Source organism: Pelodiscus sinensis, chromosome 10 (genome assembly GCF_052426305.1).
Source record: "Pelodiscus sinensis isolate ZL-2025 chromosome 10, ASM5242630v1, whole genome shotgun sequence".
NCBI lineage: Eukaryota > Metazoa > Chordata > Testudines > Trionychidae > Pelodiscus > Pelodiscus sinensis.
Genome location: NC_143061.1, coordinates 53347332 through 53368217, shown reverse-complemented (window position 1 = coordinate 53368217; position 20886 = coordinate 53347332). Strand labels below are relative to the sequence as shown.

General features: G+C 48.7%; 1 protein-coding gene across 1 annotated transcript; it reads right to left on the bottom strand.

The window, feature by feature from the left end:
* Positions 1 to 1686: 1686 nt before the first annotated feature.
* Positions 1687 to 17909, bottom strand: LOC102461950 (small ubiquitin-related modifier 3). Its single transcript, XM_075937327.2, has 4 exons — positions 17724 to 17909; positions 8038 to 8166; positions 5838 to 5909; positions 1687 to 3124 (listed from the first exon to the last, which is right to left on the bottom strand). Exons 1-4 carry the CDS (start codon positions 17742 to 17744, stop codon positions 3062 to 3064), a joined length of 285 nt encoding a protein of 94 aa, XP_075793442.1. The 5' UTR covers positions 17745 to 17909; the 3' UTR covers positions 1687 to 3061.
* Between the last annotated feature and the right edge of the window lie 2977 nt (positions 17910 to 20886).

Genomic DNA, 20886 nt, shown 5'->3' with positions numbered 1-20886 from the left:
TCCCTTTAGATGCGAAATGGAGTTTGCCATGTAAAATGCAGCAGCTCACTGACAGATGGGAAATTCAAACTGGCCCCTAGTTTTTGGTTCTTGCAGAGCTTGCGAGCTGCAGGCTGTCGTGCTGATCAGGCATGTGGGGCTTAGCTGGTTCTACATAAGCCTGTGGAATCCATTCAGAGAGCTGGAATCTGACCACCCTACAGTAAAGAGTAGTGTGAGGGAACAGGAGCAGATGGGTCCCCCTTCTCCTGATCCACTTTCCACTCCCCTCTAACTGCTCTCAGAGGCCTAGGTTACAGGGTAGACTCCATGCTCCAGCGTACGAAATGGTTCGGTCCCTCTTCAGGTGTGAAGGAGGGGACCTTGGAAAAGGGGAGCCCCATGTCAACAGGATACGCCACAGATAGTGCTGTCTGCTCAGAGCACAAAGGACCTGTTGTGAGTGCTTCAAGTGTTTTCCTTTCCTCCATTTTTGAAAGATCTAGTCCCTCGCAGGGCAGATAAGTTCCAGCTCCCCTGCTTAGGGCTACAGGAGAGGTTTCTGAAGACAAATGACAGTACGTTAAGTGTAAAATGTCAAAGCAAACTCTGCTGAGAAACACTGGTGCTGAATTTCACTCTACAACTTTCGCTGAGGAAGGGGAACATGTCTAGTGTCAGTGTCTGGCACTGTGGGATATACTCTAATTCATCAGAAGGGAAAAGCTGCATGCATTGTCCTCTAGAAGCCTCATCTTAGAAAGGACGACTAGCTACTGCAAACTGTTTCTTCAGGAACTCGGCGAAAGCTGCCTGGCACAAAAGCAATGTGAGATGGAATCACTTATCTTTGTGTGCACTCTGGATATACCAACTGTATTTGTGCCTAGCAGCAAACCTAAAAACGTATTGCTGTCAGCCAGGCAGCTGTGGTTCAGTTCCCGGTTTGTTTCTCACCCACAGTGAGCAGGCCTCTGGAACAACTCAGCCCACCTGCTGTTAATGCAGAAGCCAATTCCCACCCTCCTGCCCGCTTACTCTTTCGTTCAGGTAATTTTCTTTAATAAATAGTTCATTAGATATTCTGCACCAGTTAACAGCAGAGTTTGGATTATCAGATGAGTGAGCCTTACTGTAATCCTAGTTGTTTATAAGTAGCCTGAACTGCTTGGCTGTGTCTAGACTGGCAAGTTTTTCCGCAAAAGCAATTGCTTTTGCGGAAAAACTTTTCAGCTATCTACACTGGCCACTTGAATTTCCACAAGAACACTAATAGTCTCATGTAAGAACTCAGTGCTTCTTGCGGAAATAATACGCTGCTCCCATTTGGGCAAAAGGGCCAGTGTAGACATCTCAGATTTGTTTTGTGCAAAAAAGCCCCGATCACGAAAATGGCGATCGGGGCTTTTTTGCGCAAAAGCGCGTCTAGATTGGCACAGACGCTTTCCCACAAAAAGTGCTTTTGCGGAAAAGCATCCGTGCCAATCTAGACGCTCTGTTCCGAAAATGCTTTTAATAGAAAACTTTTCCGTTAAAAGCATTTGCGGAAAATCATGCCAGTCTAGACATAGCCGTTCAGTGTAGCTGATCAGAACTACTTGAGGTGAGGAGATCAATGCAAGCTATGCCAACAAATAATGCAATGGACTTCCATGGCCTTATGTCCAGTAAAGCCATCTGAAATGCAGCAGCAAACAAACCATGAGACAGAGTACCAAACTATATTTACTGTATACAGTAGTAAAGGACAACAAATAATGTACAAATTGGTGAATAAACTATGAGCTCTAACAGAACACCCCACCCTAGCCCATATACAATAACGCGAAAAAGAAAATAAGGACTTTTCCCAGCAAGATTTCAAGCAGAGATGATCTAATGTTGTCTGATTGGTCAGGTAAATATAAAAGGCAGATAATGACCTAATCAAGCAGCACTGGACAACCTACTGAAGGACAATAGGATGACCTTTAAGTTTCATTTGGAGTATAGCCCAAAACGTCATACAGAACTGAAAGTCACCACACGAATGCATTTAAAATTCAATACATGAGAAGCAGCAGAGCAGGAATTTCTCAGAAGAACCCTAAGTTACCTGTTCAAGGTTTTTGTGCTTACGCCCCTTGGCCACAAGCTTAGGGGGGTTGTTTTGTTTTACGTAAGACCACAATTATCCATAAGAGACATGTATTGAAAGAAACCAGAAGCCACGCATTTCCTAGTACCAAATGAGTAATAATGATACAACGTCGAGGTTTGTATTAAAGGGGACAAGAGGGACGTGTAGACAATTTTTTGTCCATCTCGTAAATTGGCAGTGAGCTGTGGCAATGGCCTTTTCTTTTTAATCTTATGGAACATGATACACCAGTAGGTTGGGACCAGTATTCTGGTAATAACTCAAATGCTGACATTAATTGTGGGCAATTATTTCACTTTTAAAAAAATTTAAATTTCAATCTAGCCGATTATAACAAAGCACATGTACATTTGCAATATTTTAAGCATTTACTCTATCCTACGCCTCATATCTGCATGTACAGTCCTTGTATCATAGGTTTTAAGTTTTACAGTAATAACGGTTTACAACAATAGTAAAAACTTTTAAATCAATAACCTTTTCTTCCCTTCAGGTGCCTTATCGGAGGAGGAGATTTTAAACTCACTGCTTCAGTGAGAATATATTTACATGATTAGAATTATGCAATGGGGCAATACGATAACAAGAGCCAAGCATGAACAAGAGCCTGTGTTCCGGAATACAAGGAGATACTTAGGCCACATGTTTACATAAACAAGGTAACGGCAGACAGATAACCCATCTTTTGCTTAAACTGAAAAGTTAATTCCTTTGGGCCCAATTTAAGATGTAGGTTAATCCCTGCCGATACAGTTTTGACTTGCACACGCAGTATGTCAGAGGGACAGCAGAACAATTTTGGTAAATGTCCTCTAAAGTTTTAGAAGAATCCCGTGTGATTGGCATGTTCATTAATTACTATTTAATAGCAAATCCAAGGACAGATGAGAAAGTGAGGTGTTGACAAGGGTCTTAATTCCTCTTCCCAAAAGGACAGCATGTTTAACATACTCCACCTGTCTGCTGTTGGAACACATCAATAGTATCTTCGTCTTCCATCTCCAGCTGTTGGATTAATACACAAATGTTTTAATAGACAGACAGTCGTACATTTTAAAAGGACAATTTGTTCTTGCACTGTTAAGAGTGTTACTCCTTAAGAAACAATATATACATTTAAAACTTTAATGCTTTGAAAATTCCCCTCTTCACCCAATTAGAAAGCAACATAACCCTCTCCCCACAGTCTCTTCCCAGCACTGGTCATAGGTTGTCTTGGTTTCCCTTCAGCTAAGGCCTGCCAGGCTGACTGGCGCTGCGTGTTGGAGAACAGACAATAAAGCGGGGTCTAAGATCCAAGGTACTAAGTGCTTCGTGTCAGTCTATGCTTTTCCTTTTGTCTCAACCGTCATCACATTGTTCCTGCTTGACAAGGTACAATTCTGGTCCTCCATTCATCCCCCTGTTCCCCACAGTTTCATGCCTTGTCTACACTTACAAATTAGACCAACCTAACTTTGTTTCTCAGGGAAGTGGAAATTTCAGGTCCTGAGAACCATAGCTAGGTCAATAGAATGATAATTCCATCAGTCTAGTGGACTGCCTCTCAGAGATGAATCACCTCCATCAACAGAGAAACCCTTTCTGTCAACATCGGGAGCATCTACAGTGTTAGAAGCAAGCTGAAGCACCATAGCTATGCCACTGTAGTGTAAGCATACCTAGTATACTTCCAAGAATTGTGGGACAAGATTCTCTGCTATGCAGCATAAAAATGGCCAGACTGGGTCAGACTAAAGGTCTATCTAGCCCAGTGTCCTGTCTTCCAACAGTGACCAGTGCCAGGTGCCTCAAGGGGAATGAACAGAACAGGGAATCATCAAATGAACCATCCCGTTGCCCATTCTCAGCTTCTGGCAACCAGAGGCCAGGTACACCATTCCTACTCATCCTAGCTAATCACCAATGATGGACCTAACATCCATGAATTTATCTAGCTCTTTTTTGAACTCTGTAATAGTCCTGGACCTCACAACATCCTCTGGCAAGGAGTTCCACAGGTTGATTGTGCATTGCTGAAGAAGTATTTCCTTTTGTTTTAAACCTGCTACCTGTTTATATAAGAACATCTTCCTCTCTTACTGCTAAATGTGTGGTTTCTGTTCATTTAATCTACAGATCTCCCGAAACTTGCAAATGAAACTCTTCATCCACTCCCAGCCAACTTCTGCAGCAGTGCACTTTGAATTACTGTGCAGTTCAATTTATTGTCTGAACAGCGAGGGCCTGGAACTCAACTCAAAAGGCCAGATGGTGAATTCTTTTACTTATGTGAGTTACTGCTCACCACTGTGAACAGTTCTTCACTAGAGTAGTTCAATTAGTTCCATGGGATTGCCCTGTGGGCACAAAAAAGTTGGTCTTTTCAGGAAGCCATTCTGAAGTACACTCCAATCAGCTGCAGTCAGGGTGTTCCTTTTCAGCCCAGATCATATCATTTCTCTTACAGTTTTTACGTCCAATTACAAAATAGCTGTACAGGGCATGCCCAGTCAGAACAAAGCAGTTTGGTCAATGATTTGTTGTTCTCTCTCAACCCCACAGGAGGCTTCATTAGTCCAATCCACACCATCCAGAATACATCCAGGCTTTGCTTCTGGTATTCCCCACCACAGGCCTTGTCCACACCAGGAATTTTCCTCCCTGAAATTTATCAATATTCCCAATAGGGATGTTAAATTTCGATTAACTAATCGAATAGTCGATGGGATTCCATCGACTATTCCATTAGTCGATAAGGACTAGCTGTTCTGCCTTTTACATTTCAAAGAGCCCCAGCGGGGACTGTTGTACATTTCAAAGTTGGAATGCCGCTGCTGAGCCCCTGCCGCCTCCCACAGAGCTGAAGCTAGGGGGAACCGGCTTTTAAGCCAGCTCTCCCCAGCACCCCCTTTTCTTCATACCCCTTGCTGCCTTTGTGACACAGGCAGCAAGGCGGGGAAGTGACTAGTCGACTAGTATGTCAACTATCCAATAAACTTTTGCTTATCAGATAGTCAACTAGTCGATTACATCCCCAATTCCCCTTACTGACTGGGTTTAAGCAGAGGCAGAAATGGTGGTGACACTAGTGTACACAAGGCACCAGCATCCATCTGCATTTTAATCATGGTAGTGTCTAGACCGGTGATTCTCAAACTAGGGTCTGCAAACAAGAGTACTCCAGGGAGTCCGCCAGCCCCACTGATCAATCCCTTCTCTCCCTTCTAGGGCCTTTTGCACACCCGCACTGGGAGGGTGGGGGAGAGGCCAGCACACGGTGTGGTCAGGGGAGAGAAGAGGAGGGGCGAGAATGGAGTGTGGGGGGTTGCGGGAAAGGGGTGGAGTGGGGGCTGGACCTGGGGCTGAGCAGGGAACTTGGGGGGTTGGGTCTGAAGAATTTTAAATCAAAATGAGGGTCCTTGGGTTGCTAAAGTTTGAGAAGCACTGGTCTAGGCCTTCTGTGAGCATGATTAGGAAGACAATCCTTAAAACTGGCAGATATTTGGACAGAGCCATGTCTACACTAGGACTCACTCTCGCTAACCGGGTCAAGCTCTATAAGTGCTAGCAACTCTGGGAAATTTGAAAAGAAAAAGGAATCTTACTGCTCATTTTGGGAACTCCAAGGCCTGTGAGAGAGAGTTTGCCATCAAAATGCCCCCTAAAAGAGTTGTCTCTTAAGTGCAGGTATCTAAAAATATAGCTCTGCTACAGTTATTACAACATATTTTCGTACCTGTGCGGGCGTGTCAGTTTCATTAATTGGTTGTCCATCAAATCTGAATCTAATCTGTCTCATTGACAAACCCTGGAAGTTAAAGTGGTTAACATGAGATACGGAGTCCAAATAAATTTACTGATTAGGAGTAAGTATTTGCTATAACGTGTTTTAAAAAAATCCAGATTCAGAAAATTTGAAATGACAGGAGATTGTGACATTGTGACACACATATGTCACAATGTGTCACAATGTACACATTGACCCAGATGTCAAAATTCTAATTTAGTGCCTGCCCTGGAATATTGGGCTATCTGAGCAGGACATCCACAGAAGAATCTCAGCATTACAAACCAATCAGTCAACCACCCACCTTATTTGGAACTGGAAGTACACAATCTGGCAGCAGTAAAGGGGAAAAAACCACCACCACCTAACCTCCCCCAACAAATACAGTAAAATACTGATAGAGAGGCAGCAGCGTGGGGTGGCAGCAGACCCTGTCTGGGCAGGGAGGGAGGGGACTGAGCTCCTGGATCCAGCATGAGCCAGAACTGAGCCAGGCTGCCTGCCTGCCTAGCTCCTAATACACTTTAAATGCAGAGCAGCAGCGGGGTTTGGTCCCCTGAGCCAGAGCTGCTGGCCAGCCTGCTAAAAAATATACGGGGGGGGGGGGGGGAGGAAATGCATGTAATATATAGCATATATAATCAACTACACTATTACTTGTATTTAGGGATGTAAGGAAGACGGGGAAGCCAGGGGAGAATACCAAAAGCAGGGGTTAAAAATAAACTTAAGTAAAGAGATGCCAAGTGCTGAGGTGGACAAGACAACTTCAGCCACTGCCCAAAAACTGAAGCAGAAAATTTTCTGTCAAATCGTATCTGAAGTCTTGGATACTCACTCAAAAGACATCAGATTCTACTTCAACCCAGGCACCAACTCCAGTACCCTAGCTCTCAAAAACCAGGGAAACATCAAGTAGTAGTTACTTTGACAAAGCCTTTCAGGAAGGCTTTCTACAGACTTCCACACAAAAAAACAACATAAAAAATGTTAAGGTTGCAAAGACAAGTACTTAAAAGTTAGACAATGCCAAAAGTATGTTTGCCCATTCTAACTTAATTCTGCCCTACCGGGCCTATGCCTTCAGTTATCTTATCACATGCTATTTTTCCCCAGGACCTCTGCTTCATTCAGTTTGCAGATCTTTAAAAATGGTTCTGCCCTCTAAAATCTGTTGGAGCTCTTGGTTTATACAGACACTTCTGAACAACCACAGCAAGATACAAACTGTCCCATGTGATTCCAAGAGAACGTGCTCATTATACATTTAGCCCTGTGTTTTCCAACCTCAGAGGTTAGGGGATGTGATATGGGGCAGAGGAGAAGATCTGTGTCGATGAGTAAAAGCAGAAGGACCCTAAATAGCTCCCCAGCAAATATGTTGCTTTGTCAGTAGGTAAAGCTGCATACTGCTTCCTGAAAGCCATTCACGTTCCTTCCCTTCTCCCACTGTGGCCTGTAACAGCTGGCTATGGGAGTATCTCCTATGTACATGGTGCAGGCTCAGGACCCAGGCCATCAGCTTAAGCCACTCTTCTGCTTAGCCTTGGATGGCACCAAGGTATGCCCCTTGCACCTGGCAGGATACAGCTGTCTGTTGAGTGGGGGAAGGAAGAGCAATGCAGGGTGATGGGGAGACAGAAAAAACATAAAGAGGAAAAAGAACAAAACTGAAAAGACCAACAGCAACTTTTCATCTTGAAAACACTCTGCAAACGGCTTAACCCTCACCCCACACCTTCAGATGGATAAAGGATTTTGTATACGTTATAACTGAGGTTAAGAGCTCTAAAGGAACAGAGGGAATTAGCAGCAGAGCTGGGATTAGAGTTCAGAAGTTCTTGGCCCCGAGTACCAAATTTAGAGAACCAGAAGTTCTGGATGAGGAGAAAATCATTTTGATTGAATTATAAATGAAACCAAATTTTTGAACCTGAGAGAAAGTTAGGCCCCAAAATCCATATTTTACCAAATTTCCATATAATGGGGTTTATTCATTCTCTGGTGCATTGATATTTACATACATTTTATGAAAAGAAGAAACATTTCCATAATGCCAAGGTCTCTCATAAGATAAGTCATCCTACTGACTACCAGACACTGTGATGAACTGACCAAAACATATAAAAGGTATGTTAAACATACATACCTGTCTCTCACAATAAGCCTTCATTAGTTTGCTTAGGGGTGTATGCCGTTTTATTTTGAACTGCACCACTGATCCATCCTGGCCAGCTACTTTAAGATTGATATGGTCATTCTCGGTTTTTACTCCTTCCTGCAAAAGAAAATGCAAAGATGGACATCACTACCTACAAATACAAGTTATCCTAAGCATCTGTAAAACACTGATAATACAGTAGCAAACTCTTGCAAAACAAAAGCATTCCTTCCTACGTATAAAGGTTGGATGTTCTCCACAGCACAAAGAGAAACCCTCCTAAGTTTTGTGTTTGCCTCTAAGGCTCCCAGAGGAAAAGTTTTTGTAAAAGCAAGAAACTTTCAAACCAATTATTAAAAACTGAACAAATTCCAACATTTTCATCTGCAAACTCAGACCATCCCGAGCAGAAGTTAGTAGATTATTTATCCTCAATGGCAAAAGGCAAAGTTCACACAGAGTTAAGGATGCTTGATGGTATGCTACGCAAGACACGGAGTTGAGAAAACCAAGAAATACACAGTTACAGTTGCATTGGCCATCTTAGCTCTGCTCTCTTTCAGTAATGCCCCATTAACAACCTACTTTTACTCTGCAAACCCCAGAGTTGCTGAAATGCATGAGGTCTTCGCCTCCTTTTACAACCCATTTACTCTCACCCACAGAATTCCAACTACTCCTGTTAAAAGACCAAAAAAAATTGTCCCAGCCCTTGGCTTTTCCCCACCTGATACAAAGAATGTTTGGTTAGACTGGCTTCTGACTATCCAGCTGTGACAAACATGTTATAACACAGACAACTTCTAGCAAGCAACAGTAGTTATTGAATGTTTATTGCACGGGTGCACAAAGGTGCAGCCTAGAAATGGGAGCAGTGAGGTACTCACCCAAGGCAATAGCACTGGCATGTTCTCTCAACCTACCGAGGCAAGCATGAGTAGTTGCACAAAGCCCCCCTTGGTTTTGTTCTTTACTGGTGCGCACACTGTGCTCCTACCAGTTTGCAATTCCATGCAAGCCAAGAAGTGAGCATGCGCTTAAACACGGTTCACAACTTGCATCCCCCAAAGACTCAGTGAATGAACTGAATATCCCTCAAGGATAGACACCATGTTTAACAATAGGACAATGCGTTATGGGAGCCTGCATGTCCCAGTCTAGACCAAGGGATAGTTCTCACATAAACATCATGTAAAGACCTTTCCCCCTGCAACAGCACCAGGCTTGGCACAAGTTGGGGCGAGGTTTGGTAGAAATGATCAATGTTAATCATGGTGGCGCTGCAAGAGCCGCATTGCACTATTGGGTAGCACTGGATCCCAGCAGGAGCACTGTGCAGGAAGCGCTGTTGTCCTTGCGGGGCACAACAGTAACCCGCAGCCAGGACTACAAGGACAACAAGTTCCCAGCCACAGAGGAAGCCACCCTGCTGTTGAACTTCCTGCCTGGTAGGCCCCCAACCAGTGAGTGAGCTGGGCTGTGACAACAGGGTTGCAGCGGGCTCCCTGTGCAGCCATGGGAACAGTGATGCAGATCCTTTGCAAATAGTGCAGAGAGGCCAACAGGGTTTTTTTCCATCAATTTCAGCATGTGAGGCAAAAATCAACTTTCACTGAGAACTAGCCATTTCAATGGAATCCTGCTAGCCTAAATAATACAATGCGGCCCCAGAAAGACAAATGAATGCTGCCTAGCCTGCACGGAATCCCCAGCCATTCAAAACCCTCCTCTTTTGAGTTCGGGAGCAAAGATGTGTTGTGAGTTCAGGGAGCTGCTCCTTGGTCCTGCCGCACCTTTTCCATGAATGGGGCAATGGAGGAACGTCTCAGTAAATCAGTGTCTATATAAGGTGATCCACCCAGCCTGTGCTATGGTTCACAGCTATTTCAGATGTGTTAGGTAGGGGTCACATTCCACTAGGACATGAATTTCAGTGAAATAAATGGTAGCACTTGAAAGACTAACAAAACATGTAGATAGTGTCTTGAGCTTTCGTGGGCACAGCCTACTTCTTCAGATGACCGGAGTGCTGGAAGTTCAAAGCCAAGAATAAATAAGTCTCTAGCTTCCATCCCAGACACATTTCTCAATCTACCGTATACAGCCAAGCCCTAAAATACAACCAGATTTACTCCAATCCCACAGACAGAGGCAAACATCTACAGGATCTACATAGAGCATTCATAAAACTGAAATACTCACCTGGTCAAGTGAAAAAAAAAACAGATCGACAGAGCCAAAAAAGTACCCAGAAATGAACTACTTCAAGACAGACCCAAAAGAGAAAACATCAGAATTCCACTTGTCATTACCTACAGTCCACAACTTAACCCCCTCCAACGCATTATCCACAATCTATCTTAGGAAATGACCCTCACTCTCAAAGGCCTTGGGGAAAGGTCTATTCTCGCTTACAAACAGCCCCCTAACGTGAAACAAATCCTTTCCAGTAACCACGCTACACAGCTACATCATAAGCATCCAGGAACCAACCTCTGCAATCAACCCTGGTGCCAACTCTGCCCACACATCTATACAAGCAATTTCATCAGTGGATCCAACTATATCGGCCATCAAATCAGAGGCTCATTTAACTGCACATCCAGTAATGTGATCTATGCCATCAAATGCCAACAATGCTCAATTGCAATATATATTGGACAAACTGGACAGTCTCTATGGGAAAGAATTAATGGACACAAATCAGATAAAAAAGGCAACACACAAAAACCTGTCGGGGAACACTTTAACCTCCCGGGACACTCATTAAAGGACCTACAAGTTGCTGTTTTGTTTCAGACTAATTCCACAAGCCAAATACACAGGGAAGGATTGGAACTCCACTTCATTATCAAGTTTAACTCTCATGCAAATGGTCTAAATCACGATATCGGATGGCTTGCACATTATAAACCAACCAAACAATGAAGGTGCCAGTGGTTCTTGATGTCTGTGTAGAATCTGGTGTTAGTACTCTTCCTTTCCTAGTGCAAACTAATGGTTCTTATCAGCCTCTTTTAACTATTAATCTAATAGCACCTTAAAGACTAATTTGTTCTTTTCTAAGTTTTTCCTGTTACAGACTGGCTATCCCTGTTTTTCCTGTTACAGGCTATCCCTTTGAAACTTATCTACCCAATGTCCCTCTTCCCCCACCCCCCGCTCCAATTTATTTCTACCTCCCCCTCCCCCCCACACACACACCTTATTTATTCTTGGTTCTGGACTTCAAACACTACAGTCATCTGAAAAAGTGGGCTGTGCCCATGAAAGTTCATGATACCATCTACATGTTTTGTTAGTCTATAAAGTGCTACCAGACTATTTGTTGTTTTTTAAGTTTTTCCTGCTACAGAGTAACTCGGCCACCCCCTGAAGCTTTCATGTTGTCACTATAGCAATTATTAGATGCTTAGCCAAATTAAAGAACGCTTTAATCACAGTTCCAGGACACAAATCACTGATACATTTGCAGTTTTGGTAGGGAGGCTTGTACCTTGGTAACTCCTCAGTCAAACGACTCCACATTTGGATAATTCTCTGCACTATTTGCTTGTAGGGATCTGCCCATAGCCTCACAAGGCACATCAAATTTCCAAACAATCCACATCACCTGATAATAGAGCCGTTCAAGAGTGGAGCTTTAAAGCACCTTGGATGGCAAAACACATAGTTCAGACAGACAAAGTTGCCTGGTGACATCTTTCGTCCCTCTAAAACACTGAGTGCCACAAAGCCAACATTTCAGAAAACCAGGAAATACACAGGTAAGTTACACACCCACATAATCTCCAGGTAGTTCAAGTTCAAAGGACGACTTTGTCATCTTGAGCTATCCACCTGCTAGGAAACTTTGAAGGCTAACAAGCCTATTAACTCCTCTGTTTCCGCATGCTCAGCATAATGCATTAGGTGTGTGAACAGACTTATGAGCCTTAATGCACCTAACTGGTAAAGCAAACTCCTTTTGAAATAATGTTTTAATGTGATTTCTGACAAAGGCCTGTGAGTGCCATGCACTCTCTTGGGGTAAATCATTGCACCAGGCTCTCGGACACGCAATGATCTGAGACCTGGCTGGAGCTCTATCTGTAAACACAGAAGCATTGCCAGGATGTGTCAACTTTAAGAAAAGTATTTGCCCCCACAGTTTGTGTATCAATTAAATGGCCCCAGATGTAGATCGCTAATCACACTCTATGCCCCATCACTTGTAAGGCAATCTGATAAAGAATATGAATTTTAGAGCTTGAGAGAAAATTGATTTTAAAGTTAACAATAAATACTGGAAATGGAAAACCTCTAGTCATTGTTCAAAGCATCCACGCACCAGTACAGAAAATGTGCATTTTCTTAAATACCATTCTATAGTTGGATGTCCCAAAGATTGGTGGGTGTCGTGTGCTACCTTATAAGTAAAACCTGAGAGATTGGATGTGGTGGGGGTGCAAATGGTGTCATAGTTTAATCTCCAGACCAATGCAAAAAACACAAATCAAACAAAAAAAGAACTTTTTGGAAAATGGCTACTTTTTCCCAGAGCATATAATCTCCAGAACTTATCTCAGATGCCCCCAAATGTGGGTCACTAACCCTATTCTACATCCTTCTGAAGCACACCAAAATTTCCAAATAATCTGACTCTAAACATAATGTTAGAGGATTTCAAAAGGTCGACCTTGAATCAGAAGTCTTGATGCAATCATAACTATATGGTAGCAAGGAAGGGCCACCAAATAGGATCCAGCTAGTAATAAGACCACTGCAAAGATGTGCAAGTTATACAACATTCACTAATTTTCCATTAAAAGCGTCAGCATTTTTTAAAGGACTAGCATAGAAATAATATTTGAATTTGTAGTTGAACCTAATTATGACTTATTCAGAGTTAAATGGAAGTTTCATTAGAATTACACGAATGCTAAATGCTTTTAAAATTCCCACCCTAAATGCTTACATCTTAAGCATTATTTCAACCCCACTATAGAACCCATTTTATAATGCTTATATACTTCAACATGTTTCTCACTAAATGTTATCTTTAACTGTATATTTTTCAAAGCATTTCCAAATATTTTCTTATTCATGGCACACTCTCTCCCATATGCTTCCTCTCAAGTGCTCCCTCCCGTTGCACCCCCAATTCCTTAGGTAGACATGGGAGATTGCTTCAGGGCACTAGACTACAGTGCTCACCACCCTCCCAGAAAAGACCCAAACCACCACTTTGTCAGCAGTAGCACTGCAGGCCAATGGTACAGATCAAGTCAGCCAAACACTGTCCTCCACCTTCACAAAAAACAGAGGAGAGGTGCTCAATGGCAGCAGGCGTGCACACTCAGCGAGTTGAGAGATCAGAATCACTAGCACTATCCCTTCCCCAACCATGTGGCTCCGGGGAAGCTGCATGAATAAAGATTCAGCTGGCAACAAACAGAGAAGCAGTTGCACCTGGCACTATTAGACACTGATGTTGTCATCTAAAGGGTACGTCACCACTACACACTCCTTTTGGTATGCATAGAGTACATAGACGACATGCATCCCTAGCACTGAAGACAGAGAGGCACTGCTTAGGTAACGATCTACCTGAACTCTGTGGGTATGTACACACTTGTGTACCCGACATGGCTCTCTGTGTGCCCAAGCACCACCTGTCCTGCAGCTGGGGGTCCTTCTCTGTGGCAAAGAAATATTCTGGCAGTGGGGAGGTAGCACAGCCAAGCTTTTCACTTCTGCTCTCCGTGCCAGAGCCTTCACTGACACATGGACACTGCAGTGCAGCTTCACACAGCCTACCCTATATACCACAAGGTATGTAGTGCAGACATAATCTGTTTTCTAGTTTTGCCTCTGAACGTTCTCAACTTTGCTGATTAGCCATTTGCTCTACCCCACCCTTATGGTCTCGTCAATTAAATCTCACTCCATCTACATTCCCCACTCCTCCTCCTTCACTTCCCTCCTCCCTTCCTCTGTTAACTTCAACCCATCTAATCACAATTTCCCTGTCCCTCTGCCTCCCCCCCCCCAAATCCCAAGGCACTAATATTTTCAAACCATCATTGGGTTCTCACCGTTTGTATTTTACCTCTCTGTGCCCTACCCTGTGTCTATTTAGATTATAAACTCTTTGGGACAGAGATTATCACTATGTTTGTATACTACTAGAAAAATGTGGTAGCATCTAGATGTCAATTGCAAGAGAGCCCCAAGACAAAAATATCCTAGCACACTTTTGGGTACTATAATAATTTTCTAACATTGTTGGAAGCCTGAAACAATCATCTTTTTATTTCCCATCTTTTGTTGGTGTTAAACATGCGAGCCAAACACGACTGCTATTATAATCAAGAGGAAACAAGATAACTTCTGACAGTCAAGACGAAATTCTGGTATCTACCCAAAGCAAGCACAGCTGTTTCCATGAAACAACATCCCTAGTTCAACTACCAAATGCCTTACATCCCAAATCAATAGATACGTTCTGTTTAGATTTTTAACCAGCAATGAGTGAGAATGCAAAGTCCTAGCCATGCTCTCCATCTTAAGAATCATACAACTATCAGAAACTAGGGATGTAAACGACTAGTCTACTATCTGATAAGCATAAGCTTATCAGATAATTGAGTAGTGACTTGACTAGTCCCTTCCTCCCACCCTACGAGCAGGAGCCAGTGCTGGGGTGAACTGGTTTAAAAGCTGGTTCCCCCCAGCACTATCTCCACAGGGGAGAGGGGAAGCAGAGGCGTAGCAGGAGACTGGATGCTGCGCCTCTGCTTTTTAAATGTATTAAGAGCCACTAGTCAATTAGTTGATTAAACGCAATTTAACATCCCTATCATAAACATTCACACAAGTTATCAACACAAATGGGTAAGCTCTGCATGTAAGAGCGGCTCCTGAGCAGGAGGCTTTACTGCTCCAGCACCCTACTGGTTAAGACGACCCAATAAGCATTAGCCTTTTAGGGTGATGCTTGCCAGTTAACCGGATAACATCCCTAATCCAGAGAAAAAAAAATATCTAAGAGCAGAGCTACAGAAAAGCTACACCAAGTACAGCTAGGAAAATCCAGTCCTCCTTGCCCTTAGATTGAGCCTCCCTTCTTTCAGCTTAAGACTGCTTCCAGCACACGAACTTTCTAATCTCAGTGGAAGGAAAAGAACCATTAAGGATTCTGTGGGCCACATGTTTAAAAACTCACTGGAAAGGGTCTCTGAATATCTGCTCACTGTCCTACAAAACAATTTTACACCACCTGTTTTTGCTCACATCTTTATTATACACTCCATGCAACATCCTAAATCTAAGACTGCCCACAAAAGTCAAGAAAAAGCTAAAGATTGACCAGTTAGCACTCTGTTTCCTATATAACAATCTACATCATTGCTAAGTTTTCTAGCAGGACTCTTTCTGAAACATTCTAGCTTGGCTTAGCGCTTTGGACATAGACCTACTAGGTCAATCTCATTCTATATGCTTTTACAATGCACGGATCTCAATAGCATCTGAACGCCTTCCAGTAACATGCTGCGTGATGTGACTACTGTCATATGTTATTTGTTCTCATCCTCTCCCTAGAGGGAGAAACGTGTTCAGGGAAGTATGATTGTTCAGTAGTGTCTGCTTCCACCCCTACGGCTTTTTTTATATAAATATATGTTGTTAAAGAGTGGAGAAGGCTAGATGAAAGAGATGGGTCTTGCCCTTGAATCAGAAAATGGTGAGGTTTGTGGTGGTACTTCATCCTTGGGGTAGCTCATTCCAGCATCTCAGACAACCTCTGAAGAAATCGGTCTCCTGCACAGACAAGCTTTACTCTTATTGTTGAGATTTCTACAGTGCTACAGGAGCAGAGCTGTTAACCATGCTCTTTGCCTCTGAGTTTTAGACAATCCTTTAGGTACTTGGCTCAGGCCAAGGAGCACTTTGAAGGTAACAACTGAAACCTTGATTTGCTGGTTCTATGGGAAGCCAGCATAGAGGACAGAGGACAGATGTGATATGTCTGTGTTGCTGCTGACGTGCTGTAGCCTTCTGCACTAGCAGAAGTGTCTTAAATTCCGAAGGTTTCTTAAGTTCATGCCCAGGTATACAGCATTGGTGTAGTCCAGTTGAGAGATGCCCAAAGCCCGAGTGACTAAGCTAGCTCTTTGTCCATCTAGATGGGACAGAGTTTCCCTAGCTAAGCAGACACAGAAGTAAGCACTGCTTGCAGATACTGACAAGTGAGAGCTCAATCAATGTTAGTGAGGAATCCAAAAGAACTCCTGACTACTGACTGGACTGAACTGACCAATTGTGGGTCTCTCTCTCTCAATCAACGTAAACAGTGCCATGACCGCAGGCTCTTCAAGATACTTTCCTGTGACCATCACCTCTGTCATTGAAACGCCTTTTGGTGAAATTACACTTTTCATGGGATCCCTCAAAAAGACACCAAAGAATTTTTGAGACTTAAATGAGCTCTTGCCCAACCAATGCTCTTTCAGGGATTCAAGGGAAAATTTCAGTCACCACAACTTCCAACAAATCCAGGGTTGCCAAAACTTTCATCTCTTTTCTTGCATCAGGCAACAGGTGGAAGCGTCTTTTCTATACAGCAAAATCTTGCCAGCCAAGGAGCCCATCAACTCAACAGGAAGACTGAAGAACTTTCTCCTCCTGAACCATACCTCCTGACACATGGGCTCTGAAGATTAGTCACACAGGTCTTCTCAGTAATTCCCAAACACTTAATTTCTGGCCTCCTCATCCCACTAAATAAACTTAACAGTTTCTCAATTATCATCAGCTTAAGAATGAGTGTTCTAGTTCCAGGTGACAAGAAGTTCTTCAGTTTCTCAAGATCCTGATGACCAGGGCTTGACAAACAGTGGCGAAATCTGTTCACCAGCCCCGCAGTGCGCATGCGCAAGACCCGCATTGCACATGCAAGCGCCGCCGATGAATGGGGCGACCGGAAGAAACGTGGCGAGTAGATTCAATGACTTGTCGAGCGCTGCTGATGACCGACAATTGTTAAAACCCTGAAGAAGAAAGTCAGAAGCTTCCACAAGTTTCAGAATCAATGAGGCCCAATGCCAGCCCGTACCAAGGACGTTTTCTGTGCACTGCTGCAACACCGTCCCTTAAAGAATGTACAGGGACCACCTGAAAGAGGCATTGGCTAATCAACGGATTCGCTTTCCATCTTTTGGCACAAATCTCTTCCTCTTCAATGGCGAGTCCCGAGGTGGCAATCCAGCCGGTGGCTTTCCAGACGACGTCCAGGTCCCGCTTTCCGACGGCTCGTGTTCTCTGTGTGATACCGAAAGGGGCTGGGCGTCTCACCCGCCCACCGTCGCGGCCCCCCACGGCCGGGCCGGAGCCCCCGGGCCACGCTGGGCGTCCCGGCTAGCCGGGCGAGGCCTCGGCCGGGCCACGTCCCCCCCGCTCCCGGGCCAGGGGTCCCCTGGGGGGCGGGGCCGGCCCAGGGACTTGCCACAGGCCCTACCCGGACGCCCCTCCCCGACACCAGACCTCAGGCCGCGCTTGGGGCGGGGCCACGGGGCGGGCGCTCCCCCGACGGCCCCGCGCGGCCGCTCCCGGGCCCGGCCCGCAGCCAGGCCGCGCTCCCGGCATCCCTCGCGGGCGGGGGCGGGGGGAGCCCGTCCCGCGCCGGCCGTTACCTTGGGCTTCTCCTCGGACATGGCGGCGTCGGACGGGTCCGGCCTGGCGCGGGCACAGTCACGCTCCGGGCTCCCGCCTCGCAACCGCCGCAACTGCCCGCGAGCGCGCGCTTCGCCCCCCGGATCCCCGGCCCCTGATTGGCTCCGGCGGGGGCCACGTGCCGGCGCGCGCTCACGAGGCGCGCTCGCGAGCGATGCTTGTCGGGGGCGCGCTTTAGGGGCGGAGGCAGGGCGGGGCGCTCGGAAGTGCGTCATCGGGGAACCGGAACTGGTGCGGGGCGCCAACATGGAGGGGCCAAGGGAGCGCCCCACAGTGCTTGGGGGGGGGCAGCACGGGGGCCCCCGGGGCAGCGCCTCCCAGAGCCTGGGGGGGGGCAGCACGGGGGCCCCCGGGGCAGCGCCTCCCAGAGCCTGGGGGGGGGGCAGCACGGGGGCCCCCGGGGCAGCGCCTCTCAGAGCCTGGGAGGGGGCAGCACGGGGGCCCCCGGGGCAGCGCCTCTCAGAGCCTGGGGGGGGGCAGCACGGGGGCCCCCGGGGCAGCGCCTCTCAGAGCCTGGGGGGGGCAGCACGGGGGCCCCCGGGGCAGCGCCTCTCAGAGCCTGGGAGGGGGCAGCACGGGGGCCCCCGGGGCAGCGCCTCTCAGAGCCTGGGGGGGGGGCAGCACGGGGGCCCCCGGGGCAGCGCCTCTCAGAGCCTGGGAGGGGGCAGCACGGGGGCCCCCGGGGCAGCGCCTCTCAGAGCCTGGGGGGGGGCAGCACGGGGGCCCCCGGGGCAGCGCCTCTCAGAGCCTGGGGGGGGGGGGCAGCACGGGGCCCCCGGGGCAGCGCCTCCCAGAGCCTGGGGGGGGGGGCAGCACGGGGCCCCCGGGGCAGCGCCTCTCAGAGCCTGGGGGGGGGGCAGCACGGGGCCCCCGGGGCAGCGCCTCCCAGAGCCTGGGGGGGGGGCAGCACGGGGCCCCCGGGGCAGCGCCTCTCAGAGCCTGGGGGGGCAGCACGGGGGCCCCGGGGCAGCGCCTCTCAGAGCCTGGGGGGGGGGCAGCACGGGGGCCCCCGGGGCAGCGCCTCTCAGAGCCTGGGGGGGCAGCACGGGGCCCCCGGGGCAGCGCCTCCCAGAGCCTGGGGGGGGGGGCAGCACGGGGCCCCCGGGGCAGCGCCTCTCAGAGCCTGGGGGGGCAGCACGGGGGCCCCGGGGCAGCGCCTCTCAGAGCCTGGGGGGGGGCAGCACGGGGGCCCCCGGGGCAGCGCCTCTCAGAGCCTGGGGGGGGGGCAGCACGGGGGCCCCCGGGGCAGCGCCTCCCAGAGCCTGGGGGGGGGCAGCACGGGGGCCCCGGGGCAGCGCCTCTCAGAGCCTGGGGGGGGGGCAGCACGGGGCCCCCGGGGCAGCGCCTCCCAGAGCCTGGGGGGGGGCAGCACGGGGGCCCCCGGGGCAGCGCCTCTCAGAGCCTGGGGGGGCAGCACGGGGCCCCCGGGGCAGCGCCTCTCAGAGCCTGGGGGGGGCAGCACGGGGGCCCCGGGGCAGCGCCTCTCAGAGCCGGGGGGGGGGGCAGCACGGGGGCCCCATGGTCAGCGCCTCTCAGAGCCTGGGGGGGGGCAGCGCCTCTCAGAGCCTGGGGGGGCAGCACGGGGGCCCCATGGTCAGCGCCTCTCAGAGCCTGGGGGGGCAGCACGGGGGCCCCTGGGGCAGCGCCTCTCAGAGCCTGGGGGGGCAGCACGGGGCCCCCGGGGCAGCGCCTCTCAGAGCTTGGGGGGGCAGCATGGGGCCCTGGGTCAGCGCCTCTCAGAGCCTGGGGGGGCAGCACGGGGCCCCCGGGGCAGCGCCTCTCAGAGCTTGGGGGGGCAGCACGGGGGCCCCTGGGGCAGCGCCTCTCAGAGCCTGGGGGGGGCAGCACAGGGGCCCCGGGGCAGCGCCTCTCAGAGCCTGGGGGGGGGCAGCGCCTCTCAGAGCCTGGGGGGGCAGCACGGGGGGGGGCCCCCGGGGCAGCGCCTCTCAGAGCCTGGGGGGGGGGCAGCACGGGGGCCCCGGGGCAGCGCCTCTCAGAGCCTGGGGGGGCAGCACGGGGGCCCCGGGGCAGCGCCTCTGAGCCTGGGGGGGGCAGCACGGGGGCCCCATGGTCAGCGCCTCTCAGAGCCTGGGGGGGGGGCAGCAGCGGGGGGGGCCCCCGGGGCAGCGCCTCTCAGAGCCTGGGGGGGCAGCACGGGGCCCCCGGGGCAGCGCCTCTCAGAGCTTGGGGGGGCAGCACGGGGGCCCCTGGGGCAGCGCCTCTCAGAGCCTGGGGGGGCAGGGGGGGGGGCAGCACGGGGGCCCCGGGGCAGCGCCTCTCAGAGCCTGGGGGGGCAGCACGGGGGCCCCTGGGGCAGCGCCTCCCACAGCCTGAGGGAGGGGGGGCAGCTTCCCCCAAGTCCTGGTGCTGCCACAATTACATCTGCCCTCCAGGAGTACTGGCCTGGTGGGCGAGGGGGGGCGGGGTGGAGGGGGTAGCCCCTGGCAGCCCCTTCCCTGTCTGACACCCCCCAGCACAGACACACATAACGTCTGGCTCCGAGCCGCCACTGTGCACCCGCAGCTTGAGCGTGGTACTGTTATCCCCATTTTAAAGATGGGGCAACTGAGGCTGCATAGAGGCGTACAAATACAGGAAACCCCCCCCTTTCATCTAGCCCAAGTTGTGACCCCCCCCCCCCCCACCCACTTACGACCGTTTTTGTAAGTGTGGAAGGGGCTGGAAACCCCCGCCTTACATCCTTGGCCTGTAATTACAACACCGCATGGCACCTATTGTAAACGTAGGTTCGAGTTACAACGCCCCCGCCTTGCACCACTTCCCCCAGAACCAATCACATCACAAGTCTGGGAGCGCCTGTCCTTATGTTCCCTTGTGTGACTGCTCATGACTCTCCCGCGTACACATACAAAATACACCCCCCATATACACTAATGGACATATAGATAGCTATAGCCCTCTGTGTGGCCAATGGCCAACACATATACACATAGAAATGAACATGAACCAATATGCACTAATGAATATGCCTGCATAAACATGTATGAGCACATAGGAAAACAGGCACATGTTTTTGTAAATGAAAAGACATGCATAAACATGCATCCTGAGCTGTTTATAGTGTATCCACTTGCCAACATGGATGCACACATGTACAAAACA

Coding starts and splice junctions, on each gene's coding strand:
- LOC102461950 (XM_075937327.2), bottom strand. CDS start 17,744: ATGTCCGAGGAGAAGCCCAAG. Junction 5,910..8,037: donor AGGCTTATTGTGAGAGACAG/GTATGTATGTTT, acceptor TTTAACTTCCAG/GGTTTGTCAATGAGACAGAT. Junction 3,125..5,837: donor AAACTGACACGCCCGCACAG/GTACGAAAATAT, acceptor TTAATCCAACAG/CTGGAGATGGAAGACGAAGA.